Genomic DNA, 23782 nt, shown 5'->3' on the forward strand with positions numbered 1-23782 from the left:
CACCAGGAAGAATCTGAAGTACACCCAGGCTCTGCAGGAAGGCAGGTTGTGATCGATTAGATACGTCTGTCATACATGGGTGCAATCAACTAGCAATGTCTGCATGGCTATGGATTTATGAATGGCAGGAGTTGTTATCCATGGTCTGGGTCATCATTTTTTTCAGGGCACTGAAAACATGATAGGCAGATAAACAGAGACAGGTAGACATCGATGTGTCCCAAGGACAGATCTTTAAGGTGTATGACAGATGTTAGCTCCAAGAAACCAAATAAGATCAACCTGACTCCTAGTAGAGGAAGATATTCCCTTTACAAAGTTGCTGTCAAGGACAAAGTATCCGCCTGGTTTTCAGTAACCCCCCTACAGTCGCTAATCACTTCTCTAGACCAAGAGAACAAATTTCTCTTGAGCAATGAATATACAAGTCTGGCTTCACTGTACTTCTGCAGTTGCCCTGTATTTATAGTGAAAATCCATTTTTCTACTCACAGAAACACTGTAGATTTTTCTTAACCTGACAAGGTGGTACACACGGGTGTCCAACACTCTAGGAGGCTGAGGCAGAAAGGTCACTATTTTGAGCCCAGCCTCGACAAACTAGCAAGATCCTGACTTAAAAGTATCTATTCCTGGGCCAGGGAGATGGCTCAGTAGAATAAGTGCTTGCCTGGCAAGTGCAAGGGCCTGAGTTCAATCCCTGGTTCTGCAAAAAAAAAAAAAAAAAAAAAACTATTCCAATTTTCTGCAGAGTTTTTATCGTGGATGAGTATTGGACTTTGTCTAAAGCTTTTTCTGCATCTATTGAGATGATCATGTGATTTTTGTCTTTGCCTTTGAACCATCCCTGCATTCCTGGAATCCCACTTGGCCATAATGTTTAAGCTTCTTGATTATTTGCTGCATTCTGTTTGCTAGTATATTGTCTCGCTAGTGTGAGAATCTGAAAGAGAAAATGAATCTGAAGGAAACAGTGAAAGGGAAAGAACCCGTTCGATGGGAAGGAACAAATGGGGTGAGGAAAAGGATAAAAGAAAGGGCAAAAGATGCACTTACGTATATATGCAGGAGAGCTTGGATAACGGCTGCTGATTGCTGCTGGTCTATTGAAAGGAGCAGTTAATGCTTAAAGTTTTTCTTTCTCTCCAATTTTGCATGTTTATATCTGACAATATAAACAACTAATCTGAAAATAATAGGTAATACAACACCCATTGTCAAATTCCCACTATTTCGTTTAGTGAAATTCTACATCATTTCTAATGGGTTGTTTGTTTGTTTGTTTGTTTGTTTTTGGTTATTGTTTTTCTTTTACCATTTTGTATTCTCTTTAAAAAATAAAATAAAATATAAATAAATAAATAAATAAATAAATAGATAAATAAATGGCTGGGGGTGTAGCTCAGTGCAAAAGTCCTAGGTTTAGTTCCTAGCCCTGCCAACACTCTTTTTTGAAAAATATTTTTCTTTAATTTTTTTTTTTTTTTCAGAATCAGGGATTGAACTCAGACCCTTGTGCTTGCCAGGAAAGTGCTTATTCTACTAAGCCATCTCCTCAGCCCCAAACATATCTTTAAAAAGTGAGTAAATTTTTTAAAAAAATTAAGAAAATAGTAACAATGATAGCACACCGAGATGCATCTGTCCTCAAGATTTGAGCAATACAACCTTCTCAGAACCTTTTCAAAGCATGAGGGTAAATATTATCACCATTTTGGAAACAAGGAAACTGAACACAGAGAGGTCTGGCCACGTGGGCCAGGACCCACAGCGAGCACGGGGCCCCAGCTCTGACAGCACCCACCGGGCAGGCCTGAGGAGCCCTGTAGCCTGGGAGCCAGGATCTCAGGAGCTGGAAATGAGGCTGCCTGGTCATTCAGCTCTTTCCATAGTAAAGACCCAACATTCACCCAACCTCAAGAAAAAGTTTATTTTGAACATAAAGACAAGGATTAGGACAGTAAGGTACAGGCAGTGGCAATTTCTGTGTCACCCCCCACCTCATTCTCCGCTCATTGGGAGCTCTGTCACCCCTACCTCCTCTCATTTCCACAGGGTTAAATGCCTGAGCCCGAGAGATAATCTGATTGGCTGTATATCCCTAGTCTTCCTGAGTGGACCACATTTCTGTGCCAAGCTTTCTCGTAGGCTTCTGGTCAGCCTATGGATGAGCTTGTGGTCAGAGGCCAAATCAGCTGCAAGAGGGACCTATAAATGCAAGCCCTGCTATTCCCAAACCAGTCAGATGTGACTGGGAGTCTCCACAGGATGGTGATCACTGTAGACAGAGCTAAGCACAGAAGGATTGGGTCAGAGGGGTGGTGGGAAGCGTCTGCCGTGTAGGAATGGAGCACTGAATGTGAAGGGACCAGCCTCTTGTCAGCCTGTGTGCAGGCAGTAGGAGGATCTATGAGAGCAAAAGCCCTTGGGTGAGAGCTAAGATAGGGACCCCTTGCTGGGAGGAAGAGGCTGCCAGGGACCCCAGTTTTACTCCCTTGTGAGTCTGTGAGGCCACCATGGAAAGCTCCAGAAGGTCCCCATCATAGAGATTTCTGTCTGCTCCTGGGTGAAACACTCCCATATCAAGAGAGACCCTTCTCCACCGCCCTGTGGGCTGTGAGGGGTCCCCTTCCAGCACTGAATTTGGCAGTGATGCCTTGGGGGAAGCAGACCTGGCCATGTGAAGGACCAGGGCTGACTCTCACCCAGAGGAGGTGGGGTTGCCCCAGTACAGGCAACAGCAAATGCAAGGGTGCGGGGTACAAGGCCGCTTTGAGGGGCCTGCTGAGGCTACTTGTGAGGGTCTCAGAAGGGACCATCCCAACATGGACTGGCAAGTGGCAGGCTAAGGATGTGCTGAAGGCCTTCGAACCAGGCTGGGCATGGAGCAGGCAAGGGCATGGCCACATTTACGGGCTGTATTTACCTGTGGAAAGTGCACCCTGGTGCCCTGAAGAGGAAGCCCTGAGGGGAGGCAGAGGTGGTGCTTGGTATCCTAGGTGACTGGGCTGGGGAGGCAGCTCCAGGGACTCAGTAATAAGAGACAGAGGGCACCCGGCCTCCCTCTCCCACCCCAGGCCCTGAGGTGCATGAGGTGCCACAGAGCAGCCTTGAGGTTTGGAAGTGGGTGGGGGGCCTCTCGGTGCAGCTGTCCTCCGCACTGGGTGGTCCTTGAGGGGGCCCTCAGGCCTGATACACCTCAGGCAGCCTCCTGCCTCCCACCCTTAGCTGTCTGTCTACATCATCTGAGCTGGGTCCTGAGCCTGGAGTTCTTGGAGGGACAGGTAGGGATCAGTGTCAGTGTAGGGGGAAGCAGGGGTCCTGCCCAGGCCCTGCCAAGGGGAATCAGCCCCATCCTCAGGCCCTGGGGCAGGGACCTCTTCCCCAGTCACCCCCAGTGCCTGCTCCAGGGGTAACTGGAAACCCACTGGGCTCAGGGGTACTGGGATAGGGGATGTCAGGGCTGGGGCACCCCAAACCTGGGGAGCCCCATCCTGTAGGGAGGGGTACAGCATCTCTTCACTGGTTCCAGCGGCCCCAGGGAGAACACAGGGGACACTTGGGCTACCATGGAGGCTGGAGAAGAGCAGTAGGTCATCCCCAGGGGGGAAGGTGCAGTAGGCATCGTCTCCCTGTGACAAGGGCATCAGGGGTGCGAGAGGGGACCCTGAGGGCGCACCCTCCTCAGGCTCCACTTCAGCACAAGGGTCATAGGTGAAGTACACCTGGCAGGCCTCGATCTCCAGGGCATCAGGGAGGTGGAAGAAGAAGTAGCCCTGGTTGGTGAAGCAGCTGGTCTGTGAGTGGCCGCTGGGCACAGGCGAGGGTAGGGGCACCTTGTCCTGCTGCAGCAGGAGCAGCTGCGAGGCCTTTGTGTCCTTGTCCAGCACTTCCAGCGGTGAGATCTCAGGCGCCAGGGGCCCTGGGTTGAAGGAGGATGAGGGGAAGGGCGAGGACAGCCACTTCTGCAGGAGAAAGGGTGGCAGCAGTGAGCGGTGGCCCTTCCCGCCCCCGCCAGTGTCCTTGCCAGGAAGGCCCTGCCTCTTCCCCATTCCCTTTGTCACAGAGCGGACAGTTGCAGAGCCCGGAGCAGGCTCACAAGCACCCAGGTGGGGCGCATGATGACTGTCCCTGAGCACCCTCTGTATACCCAGCACTGTCCCAGGTGTGAGGCCAGGGCAGAGGATGGCATCCCCAGGGTGCCCCAAGGGCCCAGGGCAAGTGTCTCCCTAGGTCAACCAAGCAGGACCAAAGCAGGAGCCTGCACGCCCACCCAGCTCACCGTACAGATGCTAAGAAAAGGGTCAGGCATGGGCCTGTGATGGCCAGCCGGGCTGGGAGGCTGGGACCCAGGTTGTGCATGCTCGTCAGAACCCTATAAAGGCTATGCTGGGCAGTCCCTTACCCTTGCCACAGAGGGGCACACTGCAACCCATGGGACACATTGTGGTACCTGGGAATCCACCCAACCCTAGTGAGGAATAAGGCCTCCCAAGTTCCGGCCCAGCTGTAGCACCCTCCAGCCATGTGGCTCTGGGAAGGTCATTGGCCCTGAGCCTCAGTTTTCACAAGTGTTGGCCACTTCCTTCTTGACTCCCTCACTGTTATCTGTTCAGTCAGCAGGGAGACCCCCCTGGCCCAGGGAGGAGGCAGCTACAAAGACATGTGGGGTCAGGAGGCCCTTGGGGACTGGCAGAGACCCAGGCCAGGTGCTGGTGAGGCCAGTGTCTGCTGTCCAGGGACCCTCAGCAGTAGGGCTGCAGCCGCCTGGGCACAGGGGCCTGGCGATTCCAGAGCTGTGAGTACAGCGGCCGCAGGACCCACCTGGTGCCCTCTCCAGACTTCACACATGAACACTTGTGCACATGCTCACACCCATGCACACACATGCATGTGCACATTCACAGGTCCTTGGGCCAGAGTCAGCCCCATAGCTCTGGAGAGGATAGGGACAAGACCGAGGTTCCCATTCACCCACTCAGGGCTGGTCCCTCCCAGCAAGCACCTAGGTATCCTAAAAGCCACTACCCCATTCAGGGCCTGGGGCAGAAAGCTGGAGCCAGGTCTGGTGTGATCTCTACAACCCAGGAGGGACCCCACTGCTCCCCCAGCACCATGTCTCAGGTCGGTAGCCAGGGCCGCGAGCCGGAAGAAAGCTGGGGATGCAGCCAGTCCAGCCTCACCTGGCATGGAGGAAGCCCCACTGCCAAGGCTTGCGTGGTTACCACCACAGCTGGGGATCTCACTCCCTGACAGCCAAAGGAAGAGGTGGAAGGAGATGTTCTCCCTTCTCCCGAATCAAGAGGACCCGGGGAAGACTCGGCCCTGCCTCTTGAAGCTTCTAGCACTAAGCAGGGCAGCGGCTCCCAGGCCACTGCTGGGCAGCCTGCACTCACGAGCCAAGTCCACGCTGGGGATTCAAGGTGACCAACAGCCCGCAGTTAGTAATCCCCTGGGTCCCTGCCAGTGAGAGCTCCCTGAGCAGCACACAGCAACACTATTTTCTCTGCATTTTACAGGAAAGGAAAGGCCAGCGCACAGCGGTTCTGTGACTTCCTTAGGTCGCACAGGCAGGAAAGGGCAGCAGACTGGCAAAGTGGCCCATTCAGCAAAAGCCGCTGCTGCTGAGCCTGCTGCCCCGCCCTGCCCTGAGCCACCCCACCCTGGCCCACCAGCTTCGGGCTCCGACCTGGAAGTCCCCACCGTGCTCCGATTTCAGCTGGGAGAAGAACTCCGACGGGTCTGGAACGCGGCACCTCAGGACTTTCTTCAGCCTGTGTAGGACGGTGGGGGCGGGGTGTGAGGCCCAGAGGAGACAGGATCCGTCAGCCCCGTGCTCTGAGGGCTGGGCACAGAGCCAACCACAATTCCAGCTCCTCAGGATACTGAGACTACTCAAAAGAGGCTGTAGGAGTAGGGGAAGGGAGACCACACACGCCAGAGTGGTGAGGGCTGGAGACAGCTGGGGCAGAGTGAGCCGTGAGAGGAAGGTAGGAGAGGAAGCTCCCAGTGCAGGCTGCCACGGATGGAAGTTCAGGTTGTGCACTGCCCCAGAGCCTCTGAGGGGAACGAGCAGGGGCTGGAGCCAGGTTCTGTTTTGCCAAGCTGAAGGCCCAGGGCCAAGTGGCCTCTTCCTGGAGAGAAGCCCACCTTTCCCTAACACACACAGTGTATCAGATAGCTAGTGGAGGTGCTGGAGGGTCCACATACCCTGGTGGGCGTGAAGTGAAGGGCAGTGAGGAGGAGAGGGGGAGGGCAGTGGGCTTCTGTGGGCAGCGGATGAGGGGACTCCTCCCTGCCTGGGAACAGGGCTGGTGGGCTGTGTGGTGGGGGTGGGGGGAATCTCTTACCAAGGCCCGAGGCAATTGGCGCTGACCAAGAAATACACAGAGATGATGATGCCGCTGACCAGCCCAAGGCCCAGGGCAGGGCCTAGGACCCAAATGAGAGGCAGGGACTCCTTCCTGGTGGCTGCCAGGGGAGGGAAGAAGCAAGGGGAGGGTCTGAGAGGCGCCCATCGACTGGCTCCCCCTGCACCTGGTGCCATGGCCTGCCACCTGCCCACCGCTCGCCCTGCTGAAGCCCATCCTCTCCAGGAGGCCAGACATAATGCTTAAGGGATAGGGCGCCCTGTAGTGGGGCACAGGGGTGGCACACGCCTCTAATACCAGCCCTCTGGGATGTGGGGGGGGGAGGAAGGCATGGTGGCAGTGGGTGGGGCTGGAGGGAACAGAATTCTGCACCCCTGGCTGCTCCCCTCCCTGTGCAGCTATACCTTCAGGCCTGGTTGTGAAGGCCAGGGCCTGGCTCCAGGGGCTCCATGCGCTGTGTGAGCCTCTCCCGGCCCATGTCCGCACCTGCAGCTCGTACTGAGTGTCAGGCACCAGGTTCTCCAGGAAGATCCATTGCTGCCTTTGCTTGAGATTCAACGGGGTAGCCTGCCGGGGCAGGGACAGGGGCATAACGGTCACACCGAGAGGCCTTTCTGCCCACCATCACCCACGTAGCCTTCCCCTCACACACTCCTGCCCTGTGCCCCCCACTGCCAGACCAGACTGGCTCCAGGCCAAGCCCAGTCCTGCCCCACTAGTCCCACACCTGAGCGAACCCCTCTGCAGGTGGACCAGCTGTCCCACCTCATGTCTGCCCCTGCTGGGGTCTCCTCCCAAGTGGACACCACAAAGAGGATGCCTGTACCACACCTGATGGCTCCCTTACCCATCCCTACCCACAGCCAAGCTGCTGCCCCAGCCACACAACTCCCTTATTCTGTTGAGCCCTCTCTCCTGCATGACAGGTCCCTCCCTGTGCCGTATGAGCCCCCCCCCCTCACTTTCCACTTCCTCCTCCTGCCCAACACACAGTAGATGCTCAGTAAGTGCATATGGGCGACCCATGAATACAGGAGTAACTGTGTGACCAGAGGGGCCGTCTCCCCCACAGACGCAGGGTGCTGGGTTGGAAGTGTGGACAAGGGGCTTCGTGGGGCCACTGAAGTCTCACAGGGAAGCCCCTGCTGCCTCTTTTTTTTTTTTTTTTTTTTTTTCACAAATAGGACTTTATCACTATTAAAAATCTGGATCTAAAGTGGACTCTTGCACTGGTGGCTCATATCCATCAGCTCGTTCAACTTTCGCTCCAGTCTCATCTCCAGTAGCCTTTCCAGAGCTGCTACCTTCACCATGAAGCTCCGTGAGTTTTCCCAATTCAAACTTGGGCTTCTGGGGCCGGGGAGATGGCTCAGTGGAATAAGCACTTCCCTAAAAAATGCAAGGCTGTGCGTTCAATCCCCAGTTCCGCAAAAAAAAAAAAAAAAAAAAAAAAAAAAAAAAAGTGGGCTTCTTCAGCATTTTTACTTTTCTGACAAAGACATCATGAAGAGGGTAGATAGATTGGCAAGCCTTTTCTATGTCTTTCCCAATACTCCCTGGAATCAGTTTATTGACCACTTCCTTCAAGTCATTTGTCTGCACCTCCCGGGCCATGATTTCCATCATCTTCTTCCGGATCTGGCGGACCTGTTGGTGCTGAGTGTAAGAGGTCTTCCATATCTGATTGTTGCATTTTTTAGTAAAGCCAACAAAGAACAGTCGAAGCAAATAACCGTCGGTAGTCTTGACATCAACATGAGCTTCCATCATGGTCTGCCATTTTTTGACCATGGAACACATTTTGTCCCGGGTGAGGTCCATGCCATGGAAGCGAGTCAGGCAGTTTTTCCCTGAACATCTTCAGTAATTAGCTTGAACTTTCTAAAGGCACCTTCATCCTTCTGCAGGTCAGCAAGGCTCACTTCAAACACACGACCTTTGAGCCCATCAGATGCAATTTTGGTTCCTTGGGTTCTGGTGACGAGTGTTTTTCCAATATTTCTTATGTACATAGCCAGCGCCTTCACATCATACCAGTCTTTTTTAGAAAATGGATCAACCACTTTCTTCTTGGCTCCCTTTTTACCGCCTTTCATAAGGTGCTTGTTCTTGCCTACTGCCGTGGTGCTGCTCAGAGAGCCAAAAGGGCCCCTGCTGCCACTTGTCTGTGGGAGTCTGGCCCTGGGGTCAGCCTGAAATCGGCCCCCCATTGTGTCCCCAGGCTTTAAGGGCAGCACTTGGCAGGACAGAAGGAGCAGCCAGGGTGGCACGGTGGCTCCACTGCCTGCTCAGTGCTGGTGCATGGGAACTTGCTGAGATGGAGGATGGTGTGGACATGGACGCCCACAGGACAGGGGGACCCAGTAGGGATGGGGTAGCTCACCTCCCAGCTGTGGCCCTGCAACCGTTTCCGAACCTCAAGCTCCAAGTGGGCGTCAATGTAGTGGGAGATTTGGACGAGGTGCCAGGTGACATTGCATCTGCTGGTGTCCACATAGGTGACTTGGAGGGAGGTGGGGGCCACCAGGCGAACTGCAGACAAGAGAGACAAGGGAGCAGAGAGCTGAGTGGTCCCTTGCCACCTACTGTCCCCCTGTCCTCAGATCCTTAGGACTCTGCCCCCTTTCTCCACATCTCTATCAGTGGCACCGTTCAGAGAAGCCTGCCCGGCCTCTGCACCCCACTTGCCTGCTTTAGTTTCCTTTCTATCCCTAATTCGGGCTCCGCTGAACCCACCCTCCTGGGAGCTCACTGAGGGCAGGGACTGTGCTGAATCTCTATAATGGGAAGATGCTTTCATATAAGGTAAGTGAAAGTCTACATGTTTCTCTGTCTTGGCTCAAACTCCTTAATGAACCCAGGGAACTGGTTATCTCCATTTTACAAATGAGGAAGCTGAGTCTCAGAGTCAGAGCACGCGAGATCAGGGCAGGGATTTCACCTTCTAAAGTCAAGGGGAAAGGAGAAGACAGTCATTCAACAACTGTCTGCAGAGGGCGGGCCACCCTGAGCAGGCTGTGCTAGATGCTCAGAAAGGAGGCTCAGGGAGGGCAGAGCCTCTACACCTACGGAGCTCAGGGCCCAGGAAGGAGATGGACCTACAGTGAGTCAGTGAGAACCAGACATCAACTCTGCAGAAGGAGGTGCGGAAAGCTGGGGGAATCTGGGAAGGTCTCTAGAGGAGGGGTCTCTTCTCTGTGCCTCAAAGGACAGCAGGAATCTCCAAGTGGAAGGGCCTTCCAGGAGTGGGCCCAGTGTGTGCAGAGACGCGGAGGGCAGATGGGGCCTTGGTTCAGAGCAGGGCAGGAGGTGCCACTCACGGTACTCAAAGGGCTTGAAGCTCTTGGTCAGCACCAGCCGCCACTGGCCGCCTTGCCAGCACACCACACGGGCAGTAATGGTATCCACTGCGGTCAGCTCCTGGGACTGCAAGAGGAGAGAGGGTCACATGGAGCTGCCAGCAGCCAGGCTCAGAACGGAGGCACAAGATCGGGGAACACAAGCAGGGTAGGAGCAGGGAGCAGCCGACCTTTTGAGCTGTTAAGCCACCCAATGTTTGTCACTGCCACTCCACTCAGCTGTGGTAATGTGAAGCAGCCTCCCATGGCATGTGGATGAATGGCAGGGCTGCATTCCAATAAAACTTTATTTACAAACAGAGGCAGTTGGCCGGTTTGGCTCACAGACTATCCACCCCTGATTTAACATGGGAAGGAAGCTCACTCCGCATCACAAGAGATGTGCATGCAGCAAGCCCTCAAGCAAGCCTCCAAACAAGGGGGAGGCTGAACTTTTCTGGTGGCAACAAATGCAAATGTTTCTCTCCCCTCCCCCATTGTTCCTGGAGGGAAATGGCCAGGTACTGAGTACTCCGGGGGAGCTGCTGCTCAGACACCTGTGATTTTAAAAATATGGTGTGTATTGAGAAAATTGTTAGAGTAGAAAATAACATTGTCATCAACCCTCCTCAAAAATACTCCCCTTGGGGCTGGTGAGATGGCTCAGTGGTCTAAAGCACCTACTTAGAACAAGCTTAACAAAGCACAGCGACTGCGGTTCGATCCCCCAGCACCACATGCCAGCCAGCCCCGCCCCCTGGTGGGCTGAGCTGGCCACACACACACATAAATAAATAAATGTTTAAAAAAAAAAAAATACTCCCCTTGAACACTTATCCCAGGCTTGTTGTCACTTTCTGAAGCAATTCTGGAAGTCTTTACCTGCACCATCCGGACTGCCTCGTTGTCCTGAACCAATTTAAAATTTTGACCCTCCATCACCGTTTTGATTTTTAAGGAAGAGCAAGAAGTCACCCACTGCCAGATCTGGTGGCTGAGGCAGATGAAGACACGCTACAATGTTTCTGTGTGACAGGGATTGCCATCAACATGCTTCAATCCATTCAGGACATAGGAAGAGCCACAAAAAGACATCAGGAAAGAGGACTTCCAGAACTACTTCAGAAAGTGACAAGAACGCTGGGATAAGTAGATTCGAAGGGAAGGTGTGTATTCTGAGAGACTCAAACCAATGAGCCACGTGCTGCAGTATGGTTTTAAATTTAAACATTTACCACATTCTTTGGTCACCCCTTGTCCTTCACAGGTAGCACCAGGCCTTCCCCCACACACAGTGTGGTGAGGCGCCTGAGGCTGGGGCTGCTTGAGAGACTTGTCCTAACCGCTCAGCTGGTCAGCAGCAAGCCCAGGCCGTGCAGAGACCCTCAACCCGCACACTGACCACAGCTATGAGAAAGGCTGTCTTCCTGCAGGCGCTGCCGAGAGCCTCCCAGCCCTGCAGGCCCCACAGTGCACCCAGGCGGAAGCTCCGGGCAGGCCTGCTGGGACCCGTGCCTTGGGTGGTGGTTTGGGATCCAAGCCTGGGTGGCCATCTGGGTGACCCTGATCCCCATCGCCCTCTCAGTGGGTCAGCCCTGCGCCCCAGGGCCCCACCCTCACCTTCTTTAGCAGTTGTGGGAACTGGGCTTCCCCAGATAATAATCACATGGCCATGGTCACAGAGATGGTGCCATGAATGTGCTCCCAAGAGCACTTACTCTGTGCCAGGAACGCACCTGAGCACTTCAGACTGTCCCATTTCATTCCCTCCAGACCTCCCCCTGAGACAGGCACTATTGTTGCTCCCATCCATTAGGTGAGACTGAAGCACAGAGAGGCTTAGGGACCTGCCCAAGGTTACACAGCTAGGAGCTGGTAGAGCCAGGCCACGTGCCAGGCTCCTGGGACGGTGAGGAGGACATAGCAGCTGGTGCCTGCCACAGGGTCACCCCACCCTAGGAGACACACACAATCTGCAAAACCTGACAATGGCTGGAAACCGTGGCCCAGGCAGCCCCTCTGCCCACCAGTGTCCAGGAGGTAGAGCAGGGCAGGGGCTCCACAGCAGTGTCCTCACACCCTCTTCCAGGTCCCTCTTCCAGGTCTCCTCTCCTGGGATCCCCACCCTGAGACCACAGCTTGGAGCAGAAGGGTCACCTTTGCCCCCTTCTCCCCAGCCAGCAGACTCACATCCGGGTGTCCGAGGACGAGGTTGCAAGCCGAGGTGGTCGGGCTCACTGTGAACATGGGGCAGGTCTGGTTCCAGGACCTGTCAAAGCAAAAGAGCCTGCTTAGAACAAAAGGCGAGATCTTCCTCTACCACTTCCCTACAATCCAGCCCTGTCCCCACAGCTATCTAGGGTGCTCTCAATATCCCACAGTACTCAAAACTGGTGGGGAACCCCCGCTGCCTACCACGACCCCCTTCACCCACCTCTGACCAGGACTCTGGTGGTGGCCTAGCAGGCTCCACAGCCCCTTGTCCCCAGACTATCTTTCTAGCCCCTGGACAACAGCCTGCAAGCCACCCTGGTCCAGGAGCCTAAGTAGCTGACTGAACCATTCTTTCTGTTAGTGCCTCGGAGAGTCCGTGAGTCCTGGGAACCTGAACTTGATGAGCACAGACATCCTGGGGGCTGAGACCGTGATGTGGCGGCCGTGAGATGGCAGGGTCCCCAGATCCGGCAGCTCCCTCAGGCTGCACTCACCGCTTGTCTGACTGGGCACGGATGTGGCAGGATGTGTTCTGCAGGCCCTCCTCCCGGCTCCACAGGCAGGAGATGTTGGCTTTAGAGTCATAGAAGCATCCGAGCTGAGAAATGCCTGTGGGCAGGGCAGGCATGAGTGGCCGCTTGCTTGGTGCCTGTGGCCTCCATGTACAGCCACTACCCTGCCCCTGGTCCCCCCACCTCCTGCTGCTGCCATTCCCAGAACTTCTGCCCAGAAGCAAGAGTCTAGGAGGGGCTCCAGCAGGCCCTGGCCCCTCTGCCAGGGAAATCACAGCTGCCCAGATGCCAGAGTCCTCACCTTTCACCGCTGCAGACACCAAAGGAGCTGTCAAGGACAAAAGGACCAGGAGGGGCAGGCACCAGGACAAAGCTGGGGCCGCCATCACATGCACAGAGCCGAGCTGGCGGGGGAAGGCCTGGAGGGAGAGCAAAGTGAGCACCTGTCCCCCGGCCCACTGGGCCCCTCCCCACAGCTCTGCCCAGCACCAGGCCCACATGGCCCAGCCCATGGCACCTGCGGCCGCCACTGCCCACACTTGCTCATGCCTGTCCTTCAAGTCTCTGCTCTGGTGCTTCATGAGACACAAGGAAGTGGGAACATTGGAACCCAGCACCAGCCTCCACATACAGGTCACCTGGCACAAGTGCTGTGATACCAGTCACTTTGATAGCTAGGACGGCCGCTGAGAGGCTACAGGATGGGCAGTGTGCACACCTGGATGTGCTGGGCTGGGGATCAGCGACCCATGACCCACAGGACCAGACAGGACAGGATGAGGTTGGTGGCTCTGCTCAGAATGGCACATAATTTAAACTGGACAAATTGTGTGTTTCTGGAATTTTCCATTGACTATTGTCTGACTATGGTTAAACCTCGGGAACCAAAACCATAGAATTGAAGCAACACATGGGGGAGACCTTTGCTGCACTTATTCATGTTCTTGCTTTACACACTCACATACACACACACACTCACATACACACACTCGCACACACACACACATACACACAGAGGAGTCATGCAAACCCCACGAAGACAGAGATCGAGGGTGCCTAATTCCTAAGGTGCACACAGATGAAAAACAGACTACTAAATAAACAAACACGGAGCTATGAGGGCGCAAGCCAGGCAGTGGGAGTTCCAGAGCCTCCCTCATGCCCTGGCTAAGCCCTGCCTGTCCCCTGCCACTGCCCTTCACCCTGTGTTGAGGTTGCTGATGAATCTGTACGAGAGCAGCAAGATGTGCTGGGAGCAAGAGAAGCCACTGGCGGTCTGCAGGGAGCCCTTGGGGCCAAAGAGGGCCCTGCGCTGGCTTCAGGCAGCAGGTGCGGGTGTATCTGAAGGCCTCTGTCCTTCCCGAGCACAGCTGCCTGGGAGGAAAGTGTGTACTGTGCACGCGGGCTTGGAGGATGGGGCTGGCAGCTCCCTAGATCCCTGCCCCATCCGCCCTGTACCTCCAGGATGCTGCCTGTGATGGGGTCCCCTCCCTGCCAAGGGCCAAGTGCCCTGCCAGGAGACAGGAAGGGTGGAGGCCCCACTATGCCCCAGCCTGAATGCTTCCCGGGACCACGGGCACCCTCTTCTCCCCACACGGGGTGTGTGTAATGTGGCACCTAAATTCAGCTTGAAAAGAGCTGAAGGTTCATCAGGCAAAGAGAGATGTGGAGCTATTTTGCTCTGGAAAAAGGAGATTATGACTGTCGTGACCATAGTGCCTGGCTCCTCACAGACACTGTCTCAACAGCGCAGATTCATTCAATCCCCGCAAGGCATTAGGAGCTAGCACTTCGGTCCTGCCCACTTTGCAGATGGGGAAACTGAGGTACAGAGGGAGACCTATTTACACTCCCATTCCCCTGCCTGCCTAAAAGCTCCTGCGGGTGGCTAAGGAGCCCTCAGATCCTCCCCAGGGAAGGAAAGAATAGGACACCCTGGAAAAATGCTCAGGGGTGAGTTTCCTGCATATCCAGGAAACTAGCCAGCCACTAGGGGGTTTTTTGGTTTTTTTTTTTTTTTTTTTTTTTTTTTTCTTCTTGTACTGGGATTGAACCTTCAACCTGAACTATATCATCAGCTCACTAAAAAGCAAAAATTTTTTGCAGACAGGGTCTTTCTACATCACTGAGTTGCCCAGGTTCAAGTTGAATTTGTAACCTTCCTGTCTCAGTCCTCCCAAGGGCTGAAATTACATACCTGCACTGCCACTCCTGGCCCAAGCCGGCACTTTCGTGAGCCTCACCCTAGGCAAGAGTCCTCAAGCCCTAGCTCCCGGTTCTGCACTCTGGAGAGTCTGCTACCAAAACCCCAGCGCCGGAGCCCTACAACCACCACCGTCAGTGACCACACTATCCTCCAACCCGTGGTAGGGGGCAGGACATTCTAGTCACGTGATGAGAACTCCACATAGGGAAAGCTCAGGACGTGACTTGTGGCCACAGAGACAGAGATGGGACTGTCACTAGGCATACCCTGCAGGGTCCCAGTCCACAAAGAATGAGAAAAATGAGCACAAGGTCTCTGGGGAGATAAAGGGACATGCAGGAGCCTGGGTTGGAACAGGCAGAGGCATCAGCAGGGAGATGGCAGGGGGCTGAGGAGACAGGAGACTGTATCCAAAGGACAAGGTGGGACTGGAGCAGGTGGGGTGGGGCACTGAGGAGTGTCCCTTGTCCCCTGTATCCCTCATCCCCACTGATTTGGGGGCCTAAGGTCCTCCCAGTTCCCTTATGCCAAGCACTGGCTTCTCCCCAGCGAGCTCCCTCTCCCTGCCTCCCACCCTGCTCCAGCCTCACCACCCAAAGGCCAGGGGCCAAGACCCCTGAGTGCAGCCCTCCATCCCCCCCGCCCCACACCTCTTGGTCTGTTGTCCCAGTGCCTTCTCCCTACACACAGCCCAGCCCTCCAGGAAGCCCCTTGGGCAGCGTAGCCCCGAGGACAGCCCACCCTCTTCATCCTCTCCACCCTCCTGGAGTGACAGCGTCCTGCCAGCCAGGACCACAGCCTGGCGTTTCCAGCTGCAGAGATCACAGCTTAAGGCCTTTGGCTTTATGTCCTGAAGCTCCCTGCAGCTGGCTGCTTTCCTGCACAGAAACCAGGAACAGCCTTTCCGCAACCACAACCCAAATGCCAGCTTGGCCCTCACGGAGCAGGCGCACATGCGCATGTGCACAAGCTTTCTCTCACATGCACCAATCTTCCTACCTGCAGAGCTGACAACTCTGGACTAAACTTCTAAATGCACTTCCCTGGTCCACTGCTGCCCCACCAGCCCTCTAGATCCTGTTGTCCTTGGGCCATTTTGAATGCTACTTCTCTCCTTTTACCAGGCTAGCCTCCCTGATTTCACCAGTGGCAGGCAAGAACATCCTGCCCTCCATCCTCCTCAAGAGTGGCAGCAGTAAGGATGACGGGGCAGTGCATTCCCTCCTCAGACTGCAGAGTCTGGTACACAGTGGGTGCTCAATAAATGCAGATGAATGAATGAATGAATGAATGAATGAATGAATGAATGAATGAACGAATGACATCAGAAGTTTCCAGTACTATAAAAAAGGCAGGGCTGGGTCACTTCAGTGGCTGCACCCCACTACCCCCTTCCTCAATCCAAAACTGTCCTGGGAGCGCTTGCTGTGCTGTACCCCACACTAGACTCCATGAAGTGGAAACAAGGAAACAGGCCTGGAAGTGAAGCACTCTGCCTAAGGCACGTGGCTAACAGCAGGCAGATCTAATGTCCAGCAGGGTGCACACCCAGAGCCCAGGCCAGAGCCCTGACCCTGCAGACACCCCTTTCAGCCCAGATTCCTCTCAAGGCCTCCTCTCCTGGTGTCCTACCTGTCCCAACCCCACCCCCAGATACTGGCACTAGGGCTAATTCCACCAGCTTTCTGCCTTGGGGACTGCCCCCCTCATAAAGGATGAGTTTTCCGGAGCAGGGCCACTTGACTGTCTGAATTCCCCAAGAGATGGCACAAGATTGGACCCTGAAGAATGCAAAGCCTAAAAAGGGCCCACTTCTTACAAGCCTCCTCCCACACCCCTTTCATGCTTAATCATGCCAGCCTTGTCCTGAGACTGGGCAGAGTGTGTCCTTGGTAAGGGATCGCCTAGGACAGGCCCAGCCAACAGGATCATTTTGTGCCTAGGAACAACCTGGGACACAGCCCCGGGGAAGAGGGGGGCAGGAGGGCAAAGGTGGAAGATCACAGGAAGGCCAGGGTCAAACCACAGGCCAGGCAAAGAGGAGCTAAATAGGCAGAGAGTATGGCGGAGTCTGTCCCCACTGCCCCTGCTGGAGGGCTGCAGGGGCTGCGCACCCAGAGGATGAGTGGAGAGCGCAGATGCCAGAGGGGTTGGGGTGGGGGGCTCCTCGCAGCTACGGAGGCTGCAGCCTCATTCTCAAAGGGGAAGCTGCCCAAAGTCACTCCAGAGAGGCCAGCCTGAGGTGACAGTAAATTAAGGAGGGGGTTCTGAGCCTCCAGCACTCTGCCGCCCTTCCCCCACACGTGCGCCAGCCAGCCTGGTGCGGCCACAAGCCCACTCACAGCCACTGACTCATCATGTCCCCACCACAAGCCTTGAGCTGGGGCTCATCACCCCCTTACCACCAGTGTCAGCGCTGGAGCTCAAAGCTGCTGGGACACCACCGCAGGTTTCCAGCAAGACAATAAAGGCTGGGAAGACAGCTGAGCCCGGATGACCACCGCCTACATTCCTGCCCCAGCCCGGCCCCAGCCCTCAGGAGATGTCACAATATGTCATCTTCCCAGCACCCCTGGGAGCCAGATTTAGTGATACTCCTCTATCCAGATGGGGAGACTGAGGCACAGGTCAGCCTCTTGCCCAGGGACAGCCCGATGCCACACTGGCCTGTGGGGTATGTGGTGGGCTGAAGCAGGATGATAAAGCAGGAGTTCAGTAACTGGGGCTGTCTCACGTGGTCTCTGAACCTGGAGGTCCATCTCCACTTGTCCTCTTTGACCGGCCCATCACACATACACTCTCACTCTCTCTCTCTCTCTCTCTCTCTCTCCCCCATTCCCCCCCTCGTGTGCACCCTGCTTGCTGCTGAACTCCAGCAGTGTCTCTCAGCAGTGTGAGAGATCCTGGTTCTGAGGCGCAGAGCAGGGATCCCTGGGACAGTGCTACTCCTCCCCCAGCCACCCACAGGGGCTACAAACACCACTTAGAGTGGGGACTCAGCCTCCTGGGGCCCCAGACATGCTACTGTCCTCACCACAGAGCCAAAGCAAAGAATATATCCAGGCCAGAGAGCCCAGGGGACCAGAGGCGTGGTCGCAGGGAGCCCCTCTCCTCTCCCTTTCCCACGGCCTCCTCAGGGGCACTGTGCATAGGGTAACATGGGCCCCTCTCCACAGAGGTTGAGAGGGGCCCCATCTCCCACTCATCAGCTTCTAACCCTCTCTTGCACCTAGTCTAGCTATCTGTCCCCTTCTCCCCCTTTCTAGGTTGGGTGCCCTGAAGCACAGGGTCCACCCCAGGACAGCTCCCAGAATCTCCAAGGAAGGAGGGTGGCCTGGCCCAGATGATCCCCAGGGACTCTAGGATGAGGTTGGGGACCAGAGCTGGCAGCAACCCCTGCGGCATATCTTTCCAGTCCCCATCACTCCCAGAGCACAGGGCAGGGCAGGGCAGGGCAGGGCAGGGCAGGGCAGGACAAGGCAGGGCAGTGACATCACCTGGCTGAGACATGAGGCTGTAGCTGCGCTCTCCCTGCTGCTGGGACCTTGGCCATCTCCGAGGTCCTGGGCTCCCGCAGCCCAGGTAGCTGAGAGACAACTGTGGCCCAGGCAAAGACTGAAACCAGGGCCGGCCCACTTCCTGTACAGAGCATGGAGGGACGGGGCGCTGAGAGGTGGGGAGCGAGGCCGGTGAGAAAGCCCGAAACTCCTCCAGCACCTAGGCGATAAGATCTCCCACCCACGCGGGGGCGGCTGCTCTCTGGGCTGTGCGACTGCGCACACCCTCATGGCGTACACAGAGACCAGGCTGCACGCCAGAGTCCCCGAGCCGACCCCCGTGCTCCCCCATCTCACACCGGCCACCCCATCTTGCCCGACATCCGGTCACACATACTCACACCGCACCAGGCCTCACACAGACACACCCTGAAGTGCCCCAGCGCCCCACCTCAACTTGGCCAGTGACAAGCCTAAGTCTCAAAGTTGTCCCTCTTTACCCAGTCTTCCAGGAAGCCCCTACTTGGTTGCCATTCAGGAGAGATTATTGATTAGGGCCTGGTGAGCAGTGTGACGGCCACTTTCTGGTCATTTCAGGTCTCTCTCTCCTCCCATGGAGTCAGGGTGCCTAATCCTCCTCCCATTTTTGGTTTGGTTTTGTTTAGAGGTACTGAGGATTGAGCCCAGGGCCCTTGCACTGAGCTACAACTCCAGCCTTTTCTATTTTTTATCTTAAGACAGGGTCTCACTAAGTTGCTAAGTCTTCCAGGCTGGGCTTGAACTTGTGATCCTCCTGCCTCAGCCTCTCAGAGTGCTGGGAGGGCAGGTGTGCAACACTATACCTGGTTTTTTTTCCTCTTTGAGCGGGTATAAGCAGGTTGAGCTCAAGTCTTTTCTACTTTAATGATGAGTATTTATGGAGTTCTCCTTAGAAAAAAGCACACCTATTTCTGCACAGCGTTATGGGCCCATGGAGTGCTTCCACCCCCAGGGCTCAGCTCTCCATCTCCCCAGACTTCCGTGGCCCTACTTCAGAAGGTTTTATGCTTTGGAGGGCTGGCAGGGCAGCTCCACCAAGCCTCCTATCTGCACAGAGACCCCAGAAAGGATCAGGCCTAGATCCCTCCCAGAGAGCTGGGGCTAGAGACGCACAGGACAACACTGCCCAAGATGAGGGGCTGATGTCTAGGCTCCTCAGCAGCTGGGTGACCTTGGGTGACCTTGGTCTCTCTGTGCTTTGTCACCAATAAAACAAGGGCTGCCAGTTCTTGCCTGGAACAGTGAGAGAACTGAACCACAGTATATGTAATGCACCTAGTGTGGCTGCACATAGGCTTGCAGTTGAGGCCAGTGCCCCCAGAAAGTTCATTGTTGGAAACATAGTTCTGAAATTCACACTTTGATGGTATCTGGAGGTGAGGTACTTGGGAGGTCACTAGGGTTAAAAGAGCTCTTGAGGGTGGGCCCCACCATCGAGGCATTAGCGGCCTTATAAGAGAAAAAGAAAAAGACCTGAGCAGGCACACTTGCTCCCTCTCACCATGTAGTGGCCTCCACCAGGGCAGCAGGAAGGGCCCAGCATTATACTCAGACTCCCAGTGTCCAGAACCCAGAGCAAGATAAACTTCCATTCTCCATAAATCACCCAGTCCATGGCATTTGGTTACAGTAACAGAAAAGACTGAGATTCTCCTCTAACCTTTCTCTTCTCTCTCGGAAGATTTTTCCAGATGCAGGAGAGGACAATAAGCACAACCACCACCACAGGAGCATAACCACCACCTTTTCTTCAGCAGAGGACATTTCGAGAACCTCCACAGGCCAGGTTTGCAGGCTCTCCCAGGGAAGAGGCCAGGAGAGGGGTAGGAAGGGGGCTTTGTGCTGTAGATCGTTTTGCAGGCTCAAACTGAGTTCTTCCTTCCCAGATAAATGCATTCAGTTAAAAGGTTGGGAAGCGACTGTAAAGAAAAACACAACCCCAGGCACAATACCAGAAGTCACAGACCCAGCTTGTGACAAGCACAGCCTTGTTGAAGAGGTGACATCAGCTTGCCTGCTGGTACAGCCCAGGACTCTCTCCTCCTTCCTTCCTTATTTCACTCATTCAGCTAACACTTTCAGAGTATTTGGATGCCCAAAGGCCAGGGCAGGCACAGAGGAGATGCGTGAGCCCTGGGTCCCTAGGACATATGACATCGGGGTAGCCTTACCTGCAAAGGCTTCTGGAACAAAATGAGGGGTGGAGGGGGAAGGGGATCCCTCTCAGCTCCACCACCCCCCCAGGCCAGGCCTCTGCTATGCCAAAGGCCAGGCCAGACAACCTCAGGTGGTAAGGAACAGTGAGGCTGAGCCCAGCTGGGAGAGGGGAAACCTTCTCACAACCTTCTTGGTGTCTTCTTCAGGAGTGTTGAGGCTATGGGCGATGTCAGAGGATGAGTCCTCCCCACTGCCCAGAAATCCACCCAGGACTGCCAAGTGGGAAATCAGCTTCTCCTGTGTCAGGCCCCCGGGATGTGGGGCTGCTCATCTGGGCGGTCAGCAGCCGTATGCTCACTGTACAGCCAGGCCAGCTGTCTCCCTGGCCCTGATGCCAGGTGAGGAAGCAGGGTGAGACACAGGTGGGGTCCCGAGGCCTGGAAGCTGCTCAGGTACAGGTGCAGGGCCATGCGCCAGCCCTCTTCAGCCTGTCGTGGCCAGAGCTGTGTCGTCTCCCACCAGCCAGGACCCCTGGAGCCTCCTCCTTGTCTCCACTTCTGTACTTCCGTCAGAAAGACGGTCATTGGCTCCTGTGAATTCTTAGCTGCCCGGAGGACAAAAATTAAACACTGGCAGGTGGTTGAGCCCTTTGACAACTGTCACCTCTGTCTGCCCTCTTCTTCAGGGCTCCCCAAAGGGAACATCCACCATGTGCTTCCAAGACGCTACCACTCAGCTGAGGGTTCTTGTTCAGTTCACATAGAAATCACCCACTGGCAAAGTGTGGCTGTGTTAGTGTTAACAGTTCGAGCTTTGAATGCCGGCAGCTCAGAGCCCTTGTGTCAGCGCCCTACGCTCTCATTGCTCAGAGCCACCAGCTACCGCGAGCATCCTCTTCTGCCAGCACTTCCAGGGTCGCCAGCCCTGGCCACTGGCGGCTTTCAGCTTCAGAGGCCCTTGGTGCTACCAGCTTAGTGTGCCTACCCGTTCAGCTGACTCATTTGGAGCTAGAGATCGCACAGGGGCACAAATATGCTGCCCCCAAGAGGCTTTGCTAGTGGACGACGCAGCACTGGGGAGAGAAGTGCGCAGGCTGAACCTGCAAGGGGTGTGGAAAGGTCGCTCACGAAGGAAAATGTTGGATGGCCAGGGTCCCTCACAGGCCTGACTAAGGAAGGCTGTAGGAGGGCAGGGCCACCCCAAGGTCTGGGCTGGCTCTGTGATCCTCTGACCAAAGCACTGCAGCCAAAGCAAGAATCCCCCGGAGCAGCTGCACGGCATCAGTGGGCGCTGGCTGGCTGCAGGGCATCTGGGGCAGAAAGAAAAGAAAATCGACTCCTGTCTCACAACCTTTCCCAACCTCCCAGCACTGGCACCTTCCTGTTGTATGCAGCACACTCATCTCACACACACACACACACACACACACACACACACACACACACATCACGAGCAAGGTGCTCTGGTCCCCAAGTGTGAAAGTATCTCCCCTCATCAGCTGCAGCATGTCACCCTGCTGCCACCAGCCCTCCTGCTCCTGCTGGCCCCTTTCATGGGCAGAGTGCTGAGGCTCCCCAGCCACCCAGACGGAAGGCAGGGGAGCTGGGTGGACTCCAGGTCTCTCCCAGAGGACACTAGTGTCTCTCTGGGGCACCATGACCTTGATGGCAGAGGCCCAGCAGACCTCTCTCCACACAGTCACTTTGCCTGTGCCCCCTGCACCCTCCCTTGTGTGTCTTCACAGGGACTCTTATGAACAGTCTGCCCCACAGCTCCCTCGCCATGGCACCTACGAACCCCGCTCTTACAGAGTCATGGGACACATGCACACTAGGTTCTTCTGGCCTCGATGTCCCTTCCTTTTTCTATCGATTTTTTGAGACAGGGTCTCACTATGTAGTTCCCACTGTCCTTGAACTCACTGTGCAGCCCAAGCTGTCCTTGAACTTGTGGCGATCCTCCTGCCTCAGTCTCCTGAGTGCCGGCATCAGGTATGTGCCACCACAACTGGCTCAGTGTCTCTTCCTGACTGGGATTTTTCCCTTGCCCATGACAGGGCAGGCTCCAATGGTGACCAAGCTACCTCAGCTCCGCAGGTACCCAATGCTCCTGTCCCTGTCCCTGTCCCTGTCCCTGTCCCTTGCCCTGAAGTCCTATTTTTGGCTCCTGGTATTCCTCTTCACTCGGACTTCTGGGAGATGTCAGGGGCTGTGCTGCGGCCTGTGGTTCCTACTCCATCTCCTCCCTGCAGCCTCTGTCCCTCTAGGTCTGGCCCATGGCCCACCTGTGTACTTGGTCATCATAGACCAGGGACAAACCAGTCCCAACCCCTTCCACCCACTTAGTACTCATCCAACTGCCTGTGTCCAAAGAGAACAAAAGACAAAGATAGTGTCCTAAAATAAGAGAAGATTTTATTTTTCTTCGTATAAGAGGTCCTGAAGCAGGCATTCTGGGGCTGGTGGAGTGGTTTTCCATGGTCAGGATCCTGAGCTAATTCTGTGTTTGCTACTAGGACATCCTCAGTATCTTTCTCCTGCCTCTTCAGAGACCAAGACAGCTGCTCAAACACCACTCATCATATCCTCATTCCTGCTGGAAGGTGAAAGGAATGAAGGGAATGGCTCTGTCTGTTAATGACCCTTCTTTAAAATTGTCCTAGCTATTCCTAACATCTCGTTGGCTGTAACTGAGTCATGTGACCAACCTAGCTGCAAAGGAGGCTGGCAGAAGAGGACAGGTGGGCGGAAGGACGGTTTTGGGGGCATCATTACTGCCTCCACGTAACAAAGACTTCCAGCATCTCTTGGGTCACCAACCCCTTGGGGGTCTCACTTCCCTTGCTCAGCCCAAATGGCATTTCTTGTCCACCTGACACTGTCACCCACCTCAAGGCCTTGTGTCTACCACTTCCTCTCACTGCTAAGACCTGCTTCTCAAAAGTTTCCAGACCTCAACTGAAGGAAGTCCCCCCATCACACCAGGCCTCACTGGTGGCCCAGCTTGGGCCTTGCTCCCTTGCATAACTGGGTGTCTGACTCCCAGCCCAGTACCCACAGGATTTCAGGAGAGCATGAGGTAATGGGGAACCTCAGAGAGCTACAGCCCAATAAGAAACGCAGTCTAGCAAATGGCTTCTGGGAGCTCTGCTAACAGCTACCCTTCACTAGGAGGCAGCCCTCTCCCTCGCCCCAGCCAAGCAGTAGACCTCTCCTCACCAGTGCCGAGTTCCAGACCTGAAGACCCATATTTTCCCATGATCCTCTGCGAGTTCCTACCTCAGTGGCCCCTGTAGTGCCAGCCTCCAAGAGACAGACAAATCTGACACATACTGGTCACTTCTGGTCCCTCACCAGGATTTCTCCAGGGAAGCTTGGCTGCTCCACTCTGCCCAGGGCTAGGACACTAGATTTTCAAAGCTAAAACCAGAATGAAACTAGTCAACACA

At 55.2% G+C, this 23782-nt stretch overlaps 1 protein-coding gene across 2 annotated transcripts; it reads right to left on the bottom strand.

The window, feature by feature from the left end:
• Positions 1-1920: 1920 nt before the first annotated feature.
• Positions 1921-18304, bottom strand: Il2rb (interleukin 2 receptor subunit beta). Of its 2 annotated transcripts, none has more exons than XM_004634684.2 (10): positions 18139-18304; positions 12737-12854; positions 12418-12532; positions 11900-11978; positions 9692-9797; positions 8755-8903; positions 6776-6938; positions 6351-6471; positions 5690-5774; positions 1921-3965 (listed from the first exon to the last, which is right to left on the bottom strand). In XM_004634684.2, the coding sequence occupies exons 2-10, from the start codon at positions 12819-12821 to the stop codon at positions 3237-3239; spliced, it is 1632 nt and encodes a 543-aa protein (XP_004634741.1). In that variant the 5' UTR covers positions 12822-12854; positions 18139-18304; the 3' UTR covers positions 1921-3236. The 2 variants fall into 2 exon arrangements, with proteins under 2 accessions (XP_004634741.1, XP_023574836.1); XM_023719068.1 differs by lacking the exon at positions 18139-18304 and adding an exon at positions 14633-14962.
• Between the last annotated feature and the right edge of the window lie 5478 nt (positions 18305-23782).

The sequence above is a fragment of the Octodon degus genome, unplaced genomic scaffold, assembly GCF_000260255.1.
Source record: "Octodon degus isolate 3935 unplaced genomic scaffold, OctDeg1.0 scaffold00064, whole genome shotgun sequence".
NCBI classification, from domain to species: Eukaryota; Metazoa; Chordata; class Mammalia; order Rodentia; family Octodontidae; genus Octodon; species Octodon degus.

Excerpts from the sequence above, each read along its gene's own strand:
- Il2rb (XM_004634684.2), bottom strand. The coding sequence starts at position 12,821 with ATGGCGGCCCCAGCTTTGTCCTGGTGCCTGCCCCTCCTGGTCCTTTTG. Across the intron at positions 11,979-12,417 it reads CGTGCCCAGTCAGACAAGCG|GTCCTGGAACCAGACCTGCC; the intron begins GTGAGTGCAGCC and ends TTGCTTTGACAG. Across the intron at positions 5,775-6,350 it reads GCCAATTGCCTCGGGCCTTG|GCTGAAGAAAGTCCTGAGGT; the intron begins GTAAGAGATTCC and ends CGTCCTACACAG.